Source organism: Acomys russatus, chromosome 25 (assembly GCF_903995435.1).
Source record: "Acomys russatus chromosome 25, mAcoRus1.1, whole genome shotgun sequence".
Classification (NCBI taxonomy): domain Eukaryota; kingdom Metazoa; phylum Chordata; class Mammalia; order Rodentia; family Muridae; genus Acomys; species Acomys russatus.
Genome location: NC_067161.1, coordinates 31,348,782 through 31,368,851, shown reverse-complemented (window position 1 = coordinate 31,368,851; position 20,070 = coordinate 31,348,782). Strand labels below are relative to the sequence as shown.

General features: G+C 40.7%; 1 protein-coding gene across 1 annotated transcript in view; it reads right to left on the bottom strand.

The window, feature by feature from the left end:
• Window positions 1–20,070, bottom strand: part of Rnf130 (ring finger protein 130) — a 103,532-nt gene that overhangs the window by 49,229 nt on the left and 34,233 nt on the right. Inside the window, 2 exon segments of the mRNA XM_051168201.1 lie at window positions 5,075–5,143; window positions 5,145–5,326. Coding sequence (XP_051024158.1) covers window positions 5,075–5,143; window positions 5,145–5,326 — 251 coding nt within the window.

The window sequence follows — 20,070 nt, the reverse complement described above, 5'->3', positions numbered from 1 at the left end:
TGAAGGGCATCTTTTTTTCTCTTCTTTTGAGATAAGGTCTCACATAGCTCAGGCAGGTCGCAAACGCACTATGTAGACAAGGATAACCTTGAATGTCTGCTTCTCCTGTCTTCAAGCATGCAAGACCACACCTGGCTTGAAGGGTAGCTTGTCCACGCCCTTTCCTGTCTCTCCTCTTTGCCTTCTGGTTGCCAGGATACGAGTAGCATTCGCTTGCCATGCCTTTCCTCCATGTTTCTTCTTTGTCACAGGCCTAAAGGCAACGGAGCCGGGTGACCATGGACTTAAACTTCTGAAGCTGTGAGCCAAAAATCTTTCTCCTCCCTAGTTTGTATCAGTTATTTTATTTTATTTTGGTTTTTTGAGACAGGGTCTCTCTGTGTTAGACTTGGCTGTCTTGGACTCACTTTATAGACCAGGCTGGCCTCGAACTCACAGCAATCCACCTGCCTCTACCTCACAAGTGCTGGGATTAAAGACATGCGCCACCACGTCCAGCTTTGTATCAGTAATTTTGTCACTGGACTAATGTGTAATACAAAGGTATCATAATAACCATGGAATTGTTTTTAAGATTTACATCTTTCAAAAATATTCATGGACACTTCCAATATAAAAGCAGCAAATGTCTACCATTAGGTATAACACTGAATGACTTAGAGGTCCAAGTTGGGCAGGGGATCAGTGGATCAAGGTGTTCATTGTGCAAGCCAGATGATGTGAGTTCAGTCCCTAGACCCCATGGTAGAGGAGAGAGCCGCTGTCCTCTGACCTCCACATGCAGATGGTAGGGCACATGTGAGTACATATACGCACAGTAAGTAGGACTAAATTTCCATGTCATCTTGGTCTCAACACAATGTTCAAGTATCGTGACAGTGTTTCAGGAAGACACATTATAGACTCCGCAGTGAACTCAAAGGCAAACCATTTGGTTTTCATGTCACATGCAGAAAGAGGGAGTACCTCATGCTGGGCAGTGCTTAGAATGTGTGGCCCTCCTTAGTAGCATGTTCTGTAGAGAGAATAGTATCAAGACAGCATTTTGTGTGTGTGTGGGGGGGGGAATCTCAGTTTTCTTTTCTACTCAGTTTTTTCTTTGCTAATTGTTCAGGCTTCTTTTTAAAAATAGCCTAAGGTTCCAACCAGTTGAGCTACTGCCACCTTCACATTAAACTTTAATAAGCTAAGCTTTTTAAGCCACATAAAAATTTCATCAAGCATTTCTCAACCTTAGGGAAAACGGAAGGAGGAAAAAAGGTCAGAACATCACTTTCCATAAAGACTCGTTTGGAGAGGGATGCTTCAAAAGGAGCCACAGAAAACGCTCAGAAACAGGCCCCCTTCATCACATACAGGCTCCATCAAATACTAGGCTCCTAACAACTGTGAAATTTTCAGGCCTTTGGATGTGCCCCGTTCAGGTCTAATATTATCATTGGACTTCTGATTAAAATGTTTTCAGAGAGACTCCTGATTATCCTATTTTCAGAGTCCCATATGGCATTTAATAATAAAGTTATTCATTATTCATATGGTATTTAATAATAATAAACCCAAAGCTTGTTTTTTAAAAGTTAGTATACATCTCATTCCAGGAAAAGAGGAAGACTGTCTAGGGCTACAGCCTTGAACAGACACCTGGTGCTGAGCTCTCTGGGCTCCCACTGCTCCACAGATTCCCAGCACTGTGCTGCAGAAATCTTCAGCCCAAAACTGCCTACAGAACAGCCAGAGTCCAGAGAAGCCTGACATGTCAGAAAAGCTCCAGAGCATTATCTGCTCTGTTTCAGTCAAATGCCAAGGAGAAAATTCGACTCTCCCTCCCAACCTGGCACTGCTTGCAGTCAGTGGGAAGGCAATCTCCCTACTCTAGTTGCTCATGGGAACAAGCTGAGCGCACCAATCTGATATCTCTAGTACACGCCCCCAATGGCAAAACATACATGTTCTTCTGCATACATCAAACACCACAACTTGGGTCATAAGAACGTCTAAGAATTAGAATAGAACTGAAAATAGAATCTCTCTGATCATAACACAAGCAAACTAGGCATCATTAGCACTACTTCACAGCAGGCTCTCTAAGCAACTGGAAATGAGGTGCCTCTTCCTCCTCTTTTCTTCTTTTTTTTTTTCTTCCCGAGACAGGGTTTCTCTGTGTAGCCTTGGCTGTCCTGGACTCACTCTGTAGACCAGGCTGGCCTCAAACTCACAAAGATCCACCTGCCTCTGCCTCCCAGGTGCTGGGATTAAAGGCATGTGCCACCTTCACGTGGCACAAGGTGATTCTTAATACACAGGCCAAAGAAGATGGGTCAAATGAAAAAGTACACAAGGCTGAGCATGCTGGTGCACAGCTATCACACAGCACTTGGGGCTGGAGGCAGGAGAATATAGAACTGAATGAAAGCATGTGTCGAAATCCGTGAGGCAGAGCTAACGAAGTGCTGAGAGAATTTCATAGCACAAAATGCTTGTATTAGAAGAAAACAAAAACAAAACAAAACAGCCGGATAGTGGTGGTGCATGTCTTTAATTCCAGCACTTGGGAGGCAGAGGCAGGTGGATCACTATGAGTTTGAGGCCAGCCTGGTCTACAATGTGAGTCCAGGACATCCAAGGATACACAGAGAAACCCTGTCTCAAAAAACCAAAATAAAACAAAAAACAAAACAAAAAAGAAAAAAGAAAAAGAAAAAGAAAAAAAAGACAGCTTCAGATAAATGAACTGCAGACTTGATTTTAAAATGTAGTATTTTAAATATTTAGAAACAAGGAGAAAATTGTTGTGAAACAAAGAGCTTTTTAAAAATTGATGCCAAAAGTACAATTTCAAGTAAAAATTCACAAATTAAACTTCATCAGAATCAGAAAATCCCTAACAACTTGGTTTTCAAGACTATTAAAGTGGACAAACAAACTGAGAAGAAAGCATTTGTAAAGCACATATCTACAATACATAAAGAGACTAGAGAGATGGTTTAGTGTTAAGAGCACTGGCTGCTTTCTCAGAGAACCTGAGTTTGATTCTTAGCATCCATATGGTGGCTCACTATTACCTGTAACTCCAGCTCCAGGGAATCTAACACCCTCCGTAGTCACTGTATGCATGTGATGTATAGAAGCATCCAGAAAAATGCATAAAATAATAATAAATAAAAATTTAAAAATCCTCAACAGTAGAAGACAAACAACTTAGGAATAAAATGGACAAGGGACTTAGGTGGACATTTCACTGAAGCACTTGAAAGATGCCCAGGATCGGGAGACAGCTGTCAGCACAGGTGCCTGCCATACAGACATGAAGACCTGAATTTGCATTTCTGCTGACCTCTGGTTTCCACAGATATGCACACATGCTCACACAGAACAAGCACAAACCACATATTTACTTATATTGTGTTCATAAGTTATGCTTTTATTCTAGTGAAATGAAAATTCATGGTCAGACAAAAGCCCATACATGAACATTCATAGCTGATGTATTTTACCTGCATACTGAAAATTATTCAGCCATCTTTTTTTTTCTCTTTCCATATGGTTTATTTTCAGAAATATTCAACACAAATTAACCTTCAATATCTTCACAATTCTTTCATAGGACTCAACCACATGAAAGTTTTTCATAAATTTTATCTTATTAGTAAAAGACAACTTTCTTATATTTACAGACAATTCCATTTAGTTGGAATTAGCTCATTAACCTACCAAGCTGAATTCAAACCCAGTAAACAGCATAGGCTTCATTAAATACTGTAATTGCCTAGCCTTTACTTTCTCATTGCTGGAATGAAAGGCACACAGCAGCACACCTGACGGACAGGCTGTCATCTCACAGAAACCTACATATGAGGACCAAAATTCTATGTCTGCAGTTCTCATCATCTTATCTCTCCATTTTCTTCTCTCATACCTCAAAATACAAGCTAGTTGAAGACATTCCCATGATTTACATGGATATAAACCTTATCCACTGAGTTTCTTTTCACTGTGAGTTCTTTCATGTCTGAGTATCCAGCCATCTTTTAATGCAGGAATGAAAGTACAACCATACCACACAATAGCACCCACCAATAAAAAAGAATTACTGATGTACACAGCTTGGAAGGACCTCAAGGGGTCTCTGCTGAATGAAGAAGAACAAACCTACCTCTCCAGGTGAAATATACTCTGACTCTGTCTATACAACATTCTTGAAATGACACCACCAGAGCTGGGAACAGGTCAGTGGTGGTGAAGGATTAGGGGAAGGGGAGTCTCTGGCTGTGAGAGAACAGAGAACCTTTTCCTTACAGAAAAGCTGTCTCACAGCTTGATTGTGGTGAGCATGCAAATTTGCATGTAACGGAGTTGAACAGAAGGACACATGCATGCACATGAGCACAAACCAATCAGGATAGCTCTGAAGACAGCAGTGGACCTGTGCTGTGATGTTTACTACAGTTAGACAAGGTGCCACAACTGGGGAAATGGATCACTACTGCTTCTAATAAACCAGAGCAAGGTTACCACTACCCTAATGCTTAAAAAGAGCTGGTGATGCTGACAAATGCACATAACCTGAATGAAACTACGAGGCACATTACACTGACAAGTACAAAATACTTGGCCAGTGCTCTTCTGAGATGCCAGTGTCAGAAAACAGTCAAGACACAGTACAACCAAATGTAACTCACAATATGACCTAACTGATATGGGGTTTTCTTTGCTATCAAGGACACTTCTGAGAAGCTCTGGAGAACTTGAGGGGGCCTATAGGTCAGGAAATGTATTTAAAAACGTTCATTTACTGACTTTGATAATCATATGCAAACCATTTTCTTTCTTTTAACTGAGATGGCAGCTAGCTATGTAGCTAGCTATAAAGCTCAGACTGGCCCGGAACTCACTGTTGTAGTCCAGCAGCCCCAAACTCCTGAGGGCAGGGATTACAGGTGTGCTCCACCATTCCTGGCATGGTTTTGTTTTGCTGTTGTTGTTGTTTTTAAATACATTACATAAAGAAGTACTTAAGCTATATGATCACAAGATCCTCAGGGATTACAGCTGGTTAGAGTACTGGTTAGCTCACCTGGTTCCTGTCGCGAGCATTTGTGTACCTGATCTTCTGAATGAAGTAGAATATGAGCCACGCTGAAGAAAATAATCATCAAAACAATAAAGGATATTGACACGAAGACTAGAGAGCCACGGCTGAAGTTCTTTGGCGGCATTCGAGTTCCAACAGCTATTGTCATTTGTACGGAGATGTTTTTCTCCAGATAACTCAAAATATCCTTACCCCTCAATTCTGTTATCATGACAGCAATAATATCTCCTGTGCCTGTAATGTAAAACAAATACATAGACTCAAGTGACATGTGAAATTCATAGAGACATCAAATAAATATACATATGTTCCTTAGAGAAATTATCACATTTTTTTGCTAATGAGAATGTTTATAGATTCCACTGTCCAACAGACATGAGGCTGCAGCTGTGCACATGACCGGCATGGGAACACATGCAGTACTCCAGACAAACAGGTAATGCACAAAACAACTGTAGTCTCAACAACGCACCAACTGCCTTACAGTTGCATTTAGAAACATTATGAAGCCAACTACCTATGACTAAATCAGGGTGGGCCTAGTATTCAACCTTTTCATAGCAAAAGATCTTGCGAAAGTTCTAACAGAAAGGTGCTGTCATTCATAGTATAAATGCGTAGTTCTTGCACTGATCATTCTAACATGTTCTGATGAGCAAAGACCGTGTGTAGAATTAGAAAAAGGAATAGAAAGAAGCAGGCATATTTCTTAGGACATACAATTGGCTACAGAGTGACAACAAAGTGCCAAATGGCAACATCTTTTACTGATAACATTTTCTCCTTCCAGGGCCCTTCTGGATCTCAAACTCAACGATTTTCCCTACATAATTTGGAGACAGCATCTCATGTTGCCTAGGCTTGCCTCCAACTTGAGTTTTCCGTCCTAGTCTCCCACCTTGTCAATCATGCTCACTGCACTCAAATCCTCTAGGTAGGGCCAAGTTTCAGCTTTCTGGACTACTACCCAGAATGGTGGCCAAAGCCTTCACCTTCTAATAGCTGTTCAGAGGTCTGACCACAGGTACAAACGGTGTAAGCTAATTACAAGGATGGTTCTGTTGTTCTTCCCGGTCCTTTCTTACATGGTTTCCAGAGCAAGTAATATGTCGAAGCAAGCAGATACTCCCCCAAGAATAGACAGCACAGATCACTAGCCCTGCTGTCCTCCATTAGCCAACAGCTTTTCACTTTATTTTAAGGTGACAGGGAAGCTTCTCTACCACATGCAGCTGTCAGCAGCTGTCCTTTCTTGAGAGAAAGTTAATGCTGACACCATGCAACTTTTATAATCTATCTTTTCCAAAGAACCTGGAGAAAGATGGTGGCTAGGCTTCCCATTTTATTTTGGGAAAAAGAAAACCATAACTTATGTGAGTATAAAGAAGTGTTGTGAATCCAGATATAAAATATAAAACCAAGCGAACAGATTATCCCAAAGCTTGACCTTTTGAAGGCTCCTTCAATGAATATTAAAAATATTTCTTTGATTTTTATGTCTTGTTACCTTTAGCAGTCAGGACGAGTGACAAGAAAAACTCAGTATCAAAAGTTTTGAGAAAAATACAGCCAGTGGAATATACACGTGTGTAGTACTGTATTCAAAACTGTTCTAGTCACTTTATTAAAGTAGTAGTTTATCAGTTTATTTAATTTTGTTTTTGAAAATCTATAAACAAAAACAAAACTACAAAATTAAAGCTAGCATTATTAAATTAACACCTGCCTCTATTCAGTAAGTTGAAAAGAATCATAAAATAATACTAAGTAAGTTTAAACTTCCATTTAGAAGCCTTAAGTCTGTGCTTTTACAATGCTGATCAACAGGCATGGTCTGTAGTGTAAGATACCAGGTATGGCTATAAAGTAACTGAGACGGATCCCACAAACAACATACGACAATCAGTCTCATTGCTTTATAATCACACCAAGTACAATTGGTTTTAGAAATCAGTTCTGAGGCTCCCTCTTGAAGACTCAAGCTGGAAAAGTAATGGGGAGAGCTACACAGGTAGCCAAGGGAACCAATCCAGTAATTTCTTTGATCAAACACTAAATGGATGCATCAACTAATCTCAACAGGAAAGCTGTTTAGGAAAGAAAAGTTTAATTAGTTCAACACTTGTCAATATTCATTGAGCTCATACCATGACCCAGGTTTTCTTTCACTTCTTTTATTTTTTATTTTCCTTTCACTTCTTAAGGGGTAAGGAAATGACCTGATCTTAATTGACATGAAAAGTACATGATGCATTTGGGGTCAGGGGAAGACTGGCAGGAGTTAGTTCTCTCCTTCCACCAAGCGGACTCCAGGGCTGAACGCATTAGGTGGGTAGGAAGCGCCTTCATCTGCTGGGTCATCATGTAAGCCCTGGCTTTGTTTTTCAAGACAAGGTGTTACATAGTCCAGGCTGGCCTCAAAACTTGCTATAGCTGAGGACAACCTTGTGCTCCTGGTACTCCTGCCCCACCTCAAGTGAGGGGGTGGCAGCTGTGACCCACCACGCTGCCTGATGCTGCCCTTTCTGAAGCGTTGATGGCAGGTATTTTGAAAACGCTTTCTGTCTGGACTCACTGGATCAGTCCTGATTGATGTCCTCTCACTGTTGGTAGGAGAGCTATGAGGTAATCCCTTCCTTCCTCTCCAGGGAATCACCTCAGGAAGCAAAGGGTGGGTTTACTAGTATTACTGATGGCAAACTTTATGACTTGAATAACTAGTACCTGCCAGATTTCATTGTAAGTAAATGTATTTCTATTAATTAATAAGCAATTGGTAGAGTAATACTTTCTGATCCTGTGAACAGCTAAAGCCTCAAAAAGCTTTTACTCAAAGCTCTCAGTATCCACTGATGAAGTAATTGCTATAATGGCATTGACAAAACTGTTATTTTCTAATCTCCAGAAGTGATTCTGTTATTAGAGACATTAATAATATTTTCTATTCATCTTTCTCCCCATGAAAACACAGAATGAAGCTGGGTCTCGTATTGTGTACTTGTAATAATGGCTCCTCAGGAGGCTGAGGCAAGAGGGTAGCAAGTTCAAGGGAAAGCTGGTTAACTCAACAAAACACTGCCTCAAAATAGGTTAAAAAAAAAAAAAAAAAGGAGAGTTAAGGTAAGGTTCAGTTTGTGGAGTGCACATAGCCCAGGGTTTGATCCCCAGCACCGCACAAAAACTCATACACAATGGTACATGCTTGGAACCCCAGTACTCAGGAGGTAGAAGGGTCAAGGTCATCCTCAGCTATACAACAATTTTGAGGCCAGCCTGAATACATAAAACTCTGCCTCTAAAAGCAATAATAAAATAGTTTAAAAGAAGCTGGGTATGATGGCTCATGCCTATAATCCCAGCACTGGGGAAGCTGAGACAGGAGGATTGCATTGAGTTCCAGGAAAGTCTGAGCTACAGTGTAAGATACTGACTGTAAAAATAACAATAAACAAACAGTAAGTAAATTAAAAGGGCTGGGGACACAGCACAGTGGCAGCAGGCTAGTGTGGCATGTGTAATGCTCTAGTGCCATAGAAGCCACCACCGCTAACGACCACAGAGCTGCTGGGTCATCTGTCTTCCTGTAAAAAGCAGAGAAGCCAACTACCAGATGTCCTATATTTCAAAGATAAAATGGATGAGTGGAAATATATAATACCACTGTAATCGTGCTTATATCAACTTTGAGGTGCCCAATTAGGAACTATTTGGGGATCTGGAATCGTAAGGCCTAAGAGTCAAAAATGAGAAAGCTGTATAGCCCTTAGAAAGATCAGTTTTTCTTTTCAAATAGTTAGGTACTGATTGCAAATTTGGTGGCAGATCTATAGTGCTATAGCTAATGAGTTATCCGCTGTTATTCACCAAAATAAAAGGAACTAAAAAAGCCCACTCCAGAATATAGGACTCTGTTCCCTACTAGCTCAGGAGGCACTCAGGTACCTATAGACCAATGTGACCCTCCCTGATGCTAAGAAGATTCAGGCCTCAGCTCACGGAGTGAGTCTTCCTAGTTGGGAAGTAGCAGATTCCTTCCTTTCACCTTACCTTGGAGTAAGTCTTGTGGCCAGCACAGTGCGGCTGGGATGCTGGCAAAAGAAGACTGGGGGAGAGGGGGCTGTACTTGATGACCTCAGGCTCCAAAGGGAGAAAAGCAGCTCAGCTTTTCTGCTGTAAGCTTGCCTGCTTTCTAGAAAATAACATCTCTGTGTAAGATCCCATTGAAAACAGACCAACAGTTGAACTTATCAAGTTCAAGTCACCTTGCAAAGCTAAGGAATTTCAAAACTCAGATATAGACAATTTTAGGAAACTTCCCTTTTTAGAAGCTCAAGGGCATGCTCATGTGCTCTTTCTCCCTAGCTGTCCTGGAACTCACTCTGTAGACCAAGCCGGCCTCAAAAATCACAGAGATCCACCTGCCTCTGCTGAGATTAAAGGTGTGCCACCAGCACCTTCAATGGCACCTTTATAATTGGGTTGTTACTAGCAATGGCACTAGCTATTCCTGAAAAACCCAGTAACCTTTCATATGTTGTTAAGCAGAACACCACAAGCTAAGTGAAAGAGATCTAAATTATCTAGAATGGCCATTGAAATGGCAGGTATAACTCGGGTTTTCTACAACACTCTGTTCAGCTGCCAAGGGGCAGCCAAGCCCCACACTGCTTTCCACCTGTTTCAGCATAGGCTGTTCACCAATGGCTCTATTCTAAGTCCTTAGCTATGTTTTCCTTTTCTAGTGTTTGGCAGATGTCTTAGTTACTTTTCTATTGCTATATCAAAACACCATGACCAAGATAACTTATAAAAGAAAATGTTAGTTGGGCTTAAAGTTTCAGAGGGCTAGAGTCCATGATGGTAGAGCAAAGGGATGGCAGCAGGAACAGCTGAGAACTCACATCTTGATGCAAGAGCAGGAGGCAGACAGCATGCTCTCCTAATGACACACCTCCTCCAAGAAAGCCACATCTCCTAATTCCTCCCCAACAGTAAGAGCCCTGTGGGGGTGGGGGCATGGGGAGCAGTGGCATTTTCATTCAAACCACCAAGGCAAGGGTGTAAGTTCAGTGGCAGAGTATTTACTTGCCTAGCAAGCTCGAAGCTGTTGGTTTTCTCGGGTACTAGAGGGGAGCACAGCAGTAATTTTGATGGATAAAGGGGATTTTGTTTCAGTTATAGATTTCTTGCTGAGATTTATTACTGGTTTCTTAAAACACAGATGTTTCTTGTCACTCTTCAGTTCAAATGCTGTTTCTCTTCTACTCAAATCTCCCAGCCTGACATTCAAGGCATTTGGGAACCCCAAATGGTTCTGAGGGTATCTGGTGAGCTATATTTACCACAGCCTTTGCCCCAGTGGAACTGCTGGTCAAAGTAACTGAGTGTGGGGCTGGAGAAATTGCTCAGCTGTTCAGAGCACTGGCTGCTCTTAACAAAACCCAGGTTTGGTTCCCAGCACCTACATGGTGGCTCACAATTATCTATTTCCAGTTCCAGGACCTAACACCCTTTTTCTGGCCTCAAGGGGCACCAAGTACTCATGTGGGAGCACATACATACATGAAGCTAAAACATAAATACAATTTTGAAGAAATCTTAAAAAATTTTCAAGGCCAGCTGGTCTATAGAGTAAGTTCTAGGACAGCTAGGGCTACATAGAGAAACCCTGTCTTGGAAAAACAAACAAACAAACAAACAAACATATATACAATCTTTAAGAAATCTTAAAAGTGACTGGGAGTGGTTTAAGGGGAACAGCATAGTAGAGTCAGGAGAAAAACTCAGAAAACATAGAGAATGTGCCCAAGAAACAGGAAATTTCAAGAAAGCAAAATAAAAGGAGAGGGGAAAATAGCCAGAGACAATGACCAGAAAGCTGGCTATTGAGTTTGAGACTTGAGATTAACAGCTTAGTGAGGTGGGAAGACCCAGGAGAACAGCTATAAGATCAGGCCCCAGAAGAAATCAATGGATGAAGGACCGGAAGAAGAATTTTAGGTTAAGATGTACATCTGAAGTTGCTTAGGGTTACAGTGGAACTATGAATAGATACATAGCTGAAAACCAAGACCTGTGGTCTATGGGACAAGGCAGTGAGTTATGGCAAGGAGGGACAGCTGATATCATGGCACTGGAAGGCAAAGGTCTGTCATAGAAGTACACTGGCATAAAAGCAGCTGTAGTGGAGCCGCAACAAAGTCTCATAGTGCCAACTAACAACTGGATTCTCCTGCCATGAAACTGTAGGGGAGCCAAATGGGGCTGCCACCAAGGGAGGCCTCAGTCACTGATGACTCACTAGGACACAGGACTAGGTTATCTTCAAATAGAGCAAGGATCTTCTGAACACATATTCCTTTACTCCTCTGAAAAGAAACATTTCACTCTCACACAAGTAAATCTAAGAGACAATATACAGCACCGGATAGTTTTTATGTTAACTGACCAACTTATAGTCATCTGAGAGGAGAGAATCTCAATTAAGAAGATGTCTCCAGACTATTGAGCTGCAGGTAAGCCTGTAAGGCACTTTAAAAAAAAAAGGTTTTATTTATTATGTATACGATATTTGCCTGCAGATCAGAAGAGGGCACCAGATTTCATTCTAGATGGTTGTTAGCCACCATGTGGTTGCTGGGAATTGAACTCAGGACCTCTGGAAGAGCAACCAGTGCTCTTAACCTCTGAGCCATCTCTCCAGCCCCAGTAAGGCACTTTCTTAATTAGTGACTTATGTAGAAGGTTCCAGCCCATTGTGGGTGGGTCTACCCCTGGGCTGATGGTCCTGGGTTCTATAAGAAAGCAGGCTGAGCAAACCAAGAGAAGCAAACCATTAACAACACTCCTCCATGGTCTCTATCAGTTCCTGCCCTGTTTAAGTTCTGACTCCCTTCAATGGTGAACAGTAATGCAGAAGTGGAAACCAAATATGCCCTTTTCTTCTACAAATTGCTTCTGGTCATAGTGTTTTATCACAGCAATAGTAACCCCTGACTAAGACAAGAATTTAAATGCCAACTTTTTTCCCCCACAGTGCTTCTTGACTGAGAACTCACTTGATAATCTTGGTCTGGGCCTTTTCTTGTATCATAAAAAAGAAGAGACAGTAGGACCAAAGTTTCTGGCAGAAAGATTTTGGAGTGGTTACCCACCTCCAACAGATTATAGGAACTCTACAAATATCAGCCCTTACAAGGCAACCAGTTTCAGCTACAGGTAGTTAAAGTATAAAGAAAGCCTGCTTTACCCAAATAAAGATTTCCAAATGCCCATCCATGGCTACATGCCATCCATGGCTCTTAGCTCTGTACTCAGAAAAAACAGCACCAAGTAAACTACAGCCCGTCTCCTGGTGGGACAAACGCCATCAGCTGCTAAGGCACAGCCCTGCCCATCATGAAAAGAAAGTCTTGTCAATAAGTCACGAAGTAAACTACAGCCCGTCTCCTGGTGGGACAAACGCCATCAGCTGCTAAGGCACAGCCCTGCCCATCATGAAAAGAAAGTCTTGTCAATAAGTCACGAAGTAAACTACAGCCTATCTCCTGGTGGGACAAACCATCTGCTGCTAAGGCACAACCCTGCCCATCATGAAAAGAAAGTCCTGTCAATAAGTCACATAGTGGCACTGACTATAACGAACATTCCAATTTTAAGCTGAATCCCAGAGTCAGTGAAACCCCCTTTTCCACACAACAGTCTTTCAACTATTCAAAAATGTCTTCTCTGGAGCTCTGCTCTTGGCTTTCCCCTCATAGGAACTATTCTTCCAAACCCCAAAGACCCAGACTGGCAGGGCTACATTAAGTGAGACCCTGTCTCAAAACAAACAGAAACTGTCAAAAGCCTCCACTGTGTATATACACACTCTCCATGTACTCATCTGCAGATGGACACCTGGACTGATTCTGTGACCTGGTTACTGTGGCCACTGCTGCAATCACATGCTGATTTAAGACTCCTTCAGATACTTTCACAAGAGTGAATGTATGGATGGGATGGCAGTTCTATATTTAGTTTTTGAGGAGCCTCCCTACTGATTTCCATAGTGGCTGGGTCTATTTGCGTCCTCACTGGCGTTACATAAGGTTCCTTGCCGTCCAATCTGCCCCACCAGCCTCGCCAGCACTTGCTGTTGTTAAATTTCTAACGGGGGTGAGTTGAAATCTTAATGTAGTTTTCATGTGTATTTCTAATTCACTAAGTTTTAAAAATCCCAAACTTTCAGAAAAGTTGCAAGTATCTATTTATTTAGAACCTAGAACCTTTGAGGGTAAGTTGTTGGCCTGATACCTTGCCTCATTATCCAATATATAACGTATGCATATTCTCTCTCTCTCTCTCTCTCTCTCTCTCTCTCTCTCTCTCTCTCTCTCTCTCTCTCTCTCTCTCTCTCTCTCTCTCTCTCTCTCTCACACACACACACACACACACACACACACACACACACACACCAGGGGTGGGAGGCAGGGAGGAGGGGGAGTGGGAAACAGTCCCTCCAAATTAAAAATGATTCTGAATGGATAAATCTTATCATCTCATTTCAGAATCCTTTTCATGCCTCCCCAGTTTTCCCAATAAGGCTCTTTGTAGCAGTGTAGGCCAAAGCTGTCTAAAGTACCTAGCTATTTTTTAAAAGACTGTCAGTTTCAAATAGTCCCTCAGTCTTTCCTTGATGTTGATGACCTTGAGGGTTTACAGCTCAGCTACTCTGTAGAGGGTGCTTCCCCGAAGCTAGGTCCAGGTCACGCACTTAGGGCAGGACCAACACAGAGGCCATGCTGTGCTCTTTTCACTACCAGATGGTGCAATTTTGCTCCATCCATTACTGGTGTTTACTTTGATCATCTGTGAAATCAATGTCCTCCAGACATCTGTACCATGAAGCTACTCTTTTCCCCTGTGTCATCAGTAAATATTCTGCGAGGAAGCACTTTGAGACCAGGCAAATACGCCACTCATAATGAAATTTCCATTTTCTTTTACTTTTTATATGCATATGGAGTCACAGGTTCATTTTGACATTCAAGTTCCAAGTATGCTCATTAAGAGGGACGGTTTACAGTTTTTCCATCTTATTCTTTTCTCTACAGCAGTATTAAGTGTCTTGCTAAAATAAAATGCTAAAATGAATATAATAATATTTCTAATATCAAGAGTAGTGTAAGACTACCACTTCCTCATATTAGATTATGTCCACAAGGACACTTTCTTAATAATCTGGCGTTCATTAGCCAATAGTGATGAGCTCCCAAAATTAAGGGCCTAAGGATTTCTCTACTTGAACTCTTCTTAAGCCAGACATTTCCACATATGTCCTTTGTTGCTGATTTTTAAAAGCCAATTTGCATGTCACCTTAATGAATACCTTCTTATTTATTATTTGTGTTCCAAAATTCTCTCTCCCTGGTATTGTGTCCTTTTCAAATAAAACTCTTACAGGTAGGCTTTGTTATAACTTTCTTATAAAATACTTTTAAGTAGGTGGTTAAGCACACAACCATGCATTCCAACCAGGGTAGATTTAAGCTGGAGGAGAGTGGTCTACATGTTAACTTTCACACTAAGCCCCAGTACTCTATGCATCTGTTAATGTCTTCTAACCTGTGACCTATAAAATTGATTTCTATTTTGTGTGTAGATGCAGGGGACATGCATATGTGTGTGAAGGCCAAACATTGGCATTGGTTGTTGTCCTCTATCAATCTCTAGTTTTATTTTTTATTTTTATTTTTTAATTATTTAATTTTTATTTATTATAGTTTGGGGACATTTGTATGTCACATATGTGGAGGTCAGAAAACAACTCCATGGAGTTGGTTCTCTCTTTTTCCACTTTTATGTGGGTTCTAAGGGTGGGATTTAGGTTGCATGAGGCTTGCCTTGTAAGGCAGGTGCTTTACCGGTTGAGCTATCTCCACTGGCCTTCTAGCTTTACTTTTTGAGACAGGGTCTCTGGCTGAATCTGGGGTTCACTGATTTTGTCGAGCTGACTAGCCAATAAACTCCAGGAATCTGCCTGTCTCCATAGCCCAGTGCATATACCACAGTACCTGGCTGTTTTACATGGGTGCTGGCATCAGAACTCAGGTCCTGCTGCTTGCACAGCAGCCACTCCTGTGCATCTCTCAGCCCCATGAAATCTACTTGCAAAACAGCATTCCAAACTTAAGTGGATTCCTAATACTATTTTACCTTCTTCCTCTTCTGTGGCCAGTGGGAAAAAGATAAGCACGAGATAGAGAAAAAAGTACATCAAGTGAATAGTTCAAACAAGAAAGCATATTATACTCAAATACCTACAAGGTAGAAGGGTTTCTCCTCCCACTTAAGGTATATAAAATTAAGGCAAAGTTAAGAACCCATGGGGACATTTTTTAAATGGAATCACTACATTTATTTTTTTGAAGCTATTATTTTTAACTACGGCTCCAGGGGAAAGATAGCTTGGAAGTTAAAAAATGTTCTTCCAGAGAACCCTAGTTCTCTTAGCTCTCACTTGTGTGGGTCTCAACCACCTGGAACCCAGCTCCAGGGAACCTGGCCCTCTTCTGGGCTCCATGAACACCAGCACAGATGTGGCATACATTTACAGACATACAAATAAAAATAGATCTTAGGGGGAAAATGTTTCAGTGTATTGGTTTTAGATTTTTTTTCTTTTCAGACAGAATTTCTCTGTGTAGCCTTGGCTGTCCTGGACTTTGTAGATCAGGCTGGCATTGAACTCAGAGATCCACCTGCCTCTGCCTCCTAAGTGCTGGAGTTAATGGCATGTGCTGCTGCCGTGTGGCTCAGTTTTAGATTTTAAATCTCAATCTCTCTCTCTCTCTCTCTCTCTCTCTCTCTCTCTCTCTCTCTCTCTCTCTCTCTCTCTCTCTGAGTTGAGACAGGGTCTCAATGCAGCACTGCTGTCCTGGAACTCAGTATGTAGACCAGGTTAGCTTTGAACTTAAGAGATCTGCCTGCTACTGACTCTTCAGTGCTGAGATTAAAAGCACATGCCACCACACAGTTGTGTGTGTGTTATTTTTTTAATATTTAAAAAAATCTATATGTACAACATAGAAAATCCACAGGAGCAATAGCTGGAAATACCGACAAAAGTGAACATACACTTTAAACTTTGCCTACCACAACAGTGCAATTAAAACTGCAGTCTCAATCTTTTCTGAGGTAATTAAATCCATATTCAGGGAAAAGTTAAAAAACAAACAAAACCCTTAAGTGATAAAACAGCAGCATGACTATATTATTCATTCATTAATAGCAAGTGGCCCAAATTATTGATATGTTAAAGGTATTTTTTTGCAGTGTGTTTGTGGTTGTTTTAAACTAATTTTTGTAAGGTATGTTTTTATATTCAAAGTCAGTTTTCTGTATTTTATAAAGTATGTTTTCTACTTGTTGCTATCTATCGAGCTAAAATAAATTCCTTAAGAATTTGATGGAAGGAGAGGAGCCAGTCAATTGCTTGTGTTCAGCAGCCAAAATCTAAGGTTACTACTGCCGACTGACATGGAGATTAAAAAGCAACAGATTATTTGGTTAGGAATGTGCATACATTCCTAAAGGCATACAAATCTATATGGAGATTTCAATTAGACAATGACATGATAAGATTTCATTCTGACTACTAGAGAGCAGCAGCAAAGTCTGCAAAAACCCCAGGCTTAGTTTTCAGGCAAATGTGTTTTATTCCTACTATCCGAGCCTTTACATCACCACACACGTCTGCTGGCTACACAACAATAACTCGTTCTTCTAACAGGAGTTAACAAGTAAAACCACATATTGAATAGTCTTTCCTGTCACTCTTATCACAGACCCTGCACTGGGAAGATGTCCTTCGGCCACCAGATGAAGGGCCTTCCCTAGGAGAAGATGTCAAGCTGTGGAAGCATGGCCAAAGCAAGAAAACACAGTACATCGATTAAAACATGGAATTTTAAGATCTGTTTAAGCAATATGAGAACAAAGCTTAATATCAAAACTAAACACCTCAATGGAATAAAAACATGTTTACACTGTTCAAGGCATACTGATGACCACTGAAGAGAAGAGAAAGAGACTTAGGAGCTTTTCCATATAGATAGTCAAGTAAGAAAGGGGCAGCAGAACAGAAAAAGGGACAGTGCTGGCAGGTACAAAGGTCTCTGAAGATGGCAGGAGCCTTGGACTGTAACTAACCAAGGACAGGCACCTGTTTCTTTGTCCTTCACTGTCACCTCGTGTTAGTTCATCTTCAAATGTGTAGCAATGAGAAGCATCGATCCAATGTTCCTTTGCTAAAGTGAAGGGTCAACAGAGATGCTGTAAGAATACAAGTGGGGTCTTCGCATACACCCCTTGAGAATCTGAGTTACAGGTCAAAGGGAAGGAGAGGGTGCTGGCATTAGTAGCTTTATGATAGTTGCATCATAAATAATTCTGACACTCCTTGAATAAGAAGTGCTGCCCTATAGGATGAAAATGGTATTTAGGGAGGGTTAGAGCTGACTACCATGTCCGTGAGATGGAGAGTTGCTAGTGTGTACATAATTGAGAGTTGGGGAATAGGGATTAGAAGAGGACCACAATTTTGAAGACTCATCATCAAGAAACGCCTCCCTGACAGGATGGGAGTCAGAGGGCTTCAGATCATCTAATGTAAAACTGTTCTACTTAACCATATTTCTCAGAGGTGAACAGGCTTCTGGTACATACACCAGGCTGAAATACTTACTTTTCTATAACCAAATTTTAAGTACTATCAGCCACACCTTCTCCCTGGGCTCTTCTAAATACTCTTCCTCATAGCATCCTATGTGGGATGGACAGCTACCATGCTGCTGCAGATGGGAGGCTTCACACCTAGGGAGAACCTAGCACCAAGCTGGGACAACACAATATCCAATAAATGGTATTAACCTCACTGACTCAGAAAACACCACCTCCCTTCTTTCAAAATCCTCATACACTATTACTGAGTAATAGTTTTGCCTTTGGCATACTTTGCCAGTAAATTTAGTCTGATACTACTGTGACCATCCCTCCATACTCAGCCACACTGGTTACTTCACACTGTACTCCCATCCAGCTCCCAGCCTTAAAACATTTTTGCTTTGTTCTTTTCCATATAGATCCTTTACTCATGAGGCACCTTCTGCCTAGAGTATTTTTTCAAACTTTGGGCTTCTGCTCAAAAGTCATTTCATCAAGGGAACCCCCAGGATCCCTTCAACTTAAAGCCTTCTTGCAACCATAATTCAATGTTTATTTTCTACGCATGACCAAAGTCCATGGAAGAAGTACCATGTGTGCCAAATTTACACATAAAGGTCTAATGTGAGGGCAAAAAAGATCCAGTTAACAAGTAATTCAAACCCCTCTACTTGCTTTCAGTTAGCTCAGCCTAATTTTCTCCTATCCACTCTTAGACTCCACAACAGTCATTGTCTGGACTGACGCGGCTCCTCTAGTGAGAGGAGCTTTCTCTCTGGCCAAATCTTAAATAGTCTTAAGTACTTAGGGCCCAGCACACTGAGGCCGCCTCAGTCAAGTCTTCTGGTAAGTCCCTTACATTTAATAGTCGGGAGCCTTTTGCCTGGAAGTTCCGTCATCACTTCATGCACGCTTGTCTCTCCAATGGTGGACATGTTCCTTAGGAAAACACTCTGGATCCTACAATGTGTTTCACAGAATGCTTGCCATTTGCAAATACAGCTTCGTATCATGAACTTTCGTGCTAAATACAGTTAAAAACAATTAGCTGTATAGAAAAACATGCCAGAAAAATGAAGAAAGCTATGCTTGGAAAGAAAATAAGTGCCACCTCAAACTTGAAGGAATAAATACACTGATCTCATAATTTTATAAGATGCACTTGTCATTCCAGGCACAAAAATTGTATAACATAAAAAAAAATCCCCCCAAAACAAAAACATTATATCTGGCCTGGTGTGGTGATGCAAGTCTTTAATCCCAGCACTTGGGAGGCAGAGACAAAGCAAGTCCAGGAAAGCAAAGCAAGTCCAGGAAAGCCAGGGCTATTACACAGAGACACCTCCTCCCCCCAAAATTTATTCTGTTTGGGAAAACGGGAAACAATGAGCAACCAACCTAGGAGCTCAAAGAAAACAGGGAAAAGGCTTTTCTATTGAGAAACAACCTAGCCTCCCACACAATCCCCAAATAAAATGGCGTATTATTGTAAAATCTTTACAAAGGAAAAATTATATTGCAGAAATCTTTTTAATGAATAGATTTATTCCTACTGCTTTTTGTTAAGATAATAGCCATGAATTTTATTTAAATAATTATGTAAGTTTTGTTTTTAAAAATACTGTAATAGTGTACTTTGGCTTATATCTAACCAAAAAGCAGATTTAGGATCGATCACTAATCTTTCAGTTTAACCCTCAAAGGCACCTGACACCTCTCCACTAATTAGGAGGCAAAGTATGTCTCTATTTTACACATGTTCACTTTCAAGTATAAGTTTTATCTTTATAGGTTTTTAATTTCTACTCAGAACACTCAAAATGGGAATAAAGCAAGAGACCATCTCATGAATGTTTGATGATGTATCAAAGTAAGAATATTTGAGGACATATAACTCAGAACTGTTTCAGTCAAAGAATCTTATTTTGTCAGCTGTCCCAATTATGTCCTTTATAGCAAAAGGAAACTAAGTATTCCTGTGACTTCATTTTCCTTTACTGAGTTTTCTTTGCTTTGTCTCCTTAGAATAAAATTCTCAACAGAAATTTGTTTTATGCTGCTTTTTATTTTGTCTGTATTAAAAATAGTTTTAATCAAATATAATTTACATTGTCTATATATAATTATTTATTTATTTTATACAATAGTTTTATTTTAATATTATATTAAACTATTATAATATTTATTATAACATATACTGCATTATATATATAATTTTTCTTGTTTGTTATTTCTCTGTGTAGGCCTGGCTGTCCTGGAACTCTCTCTGTAGG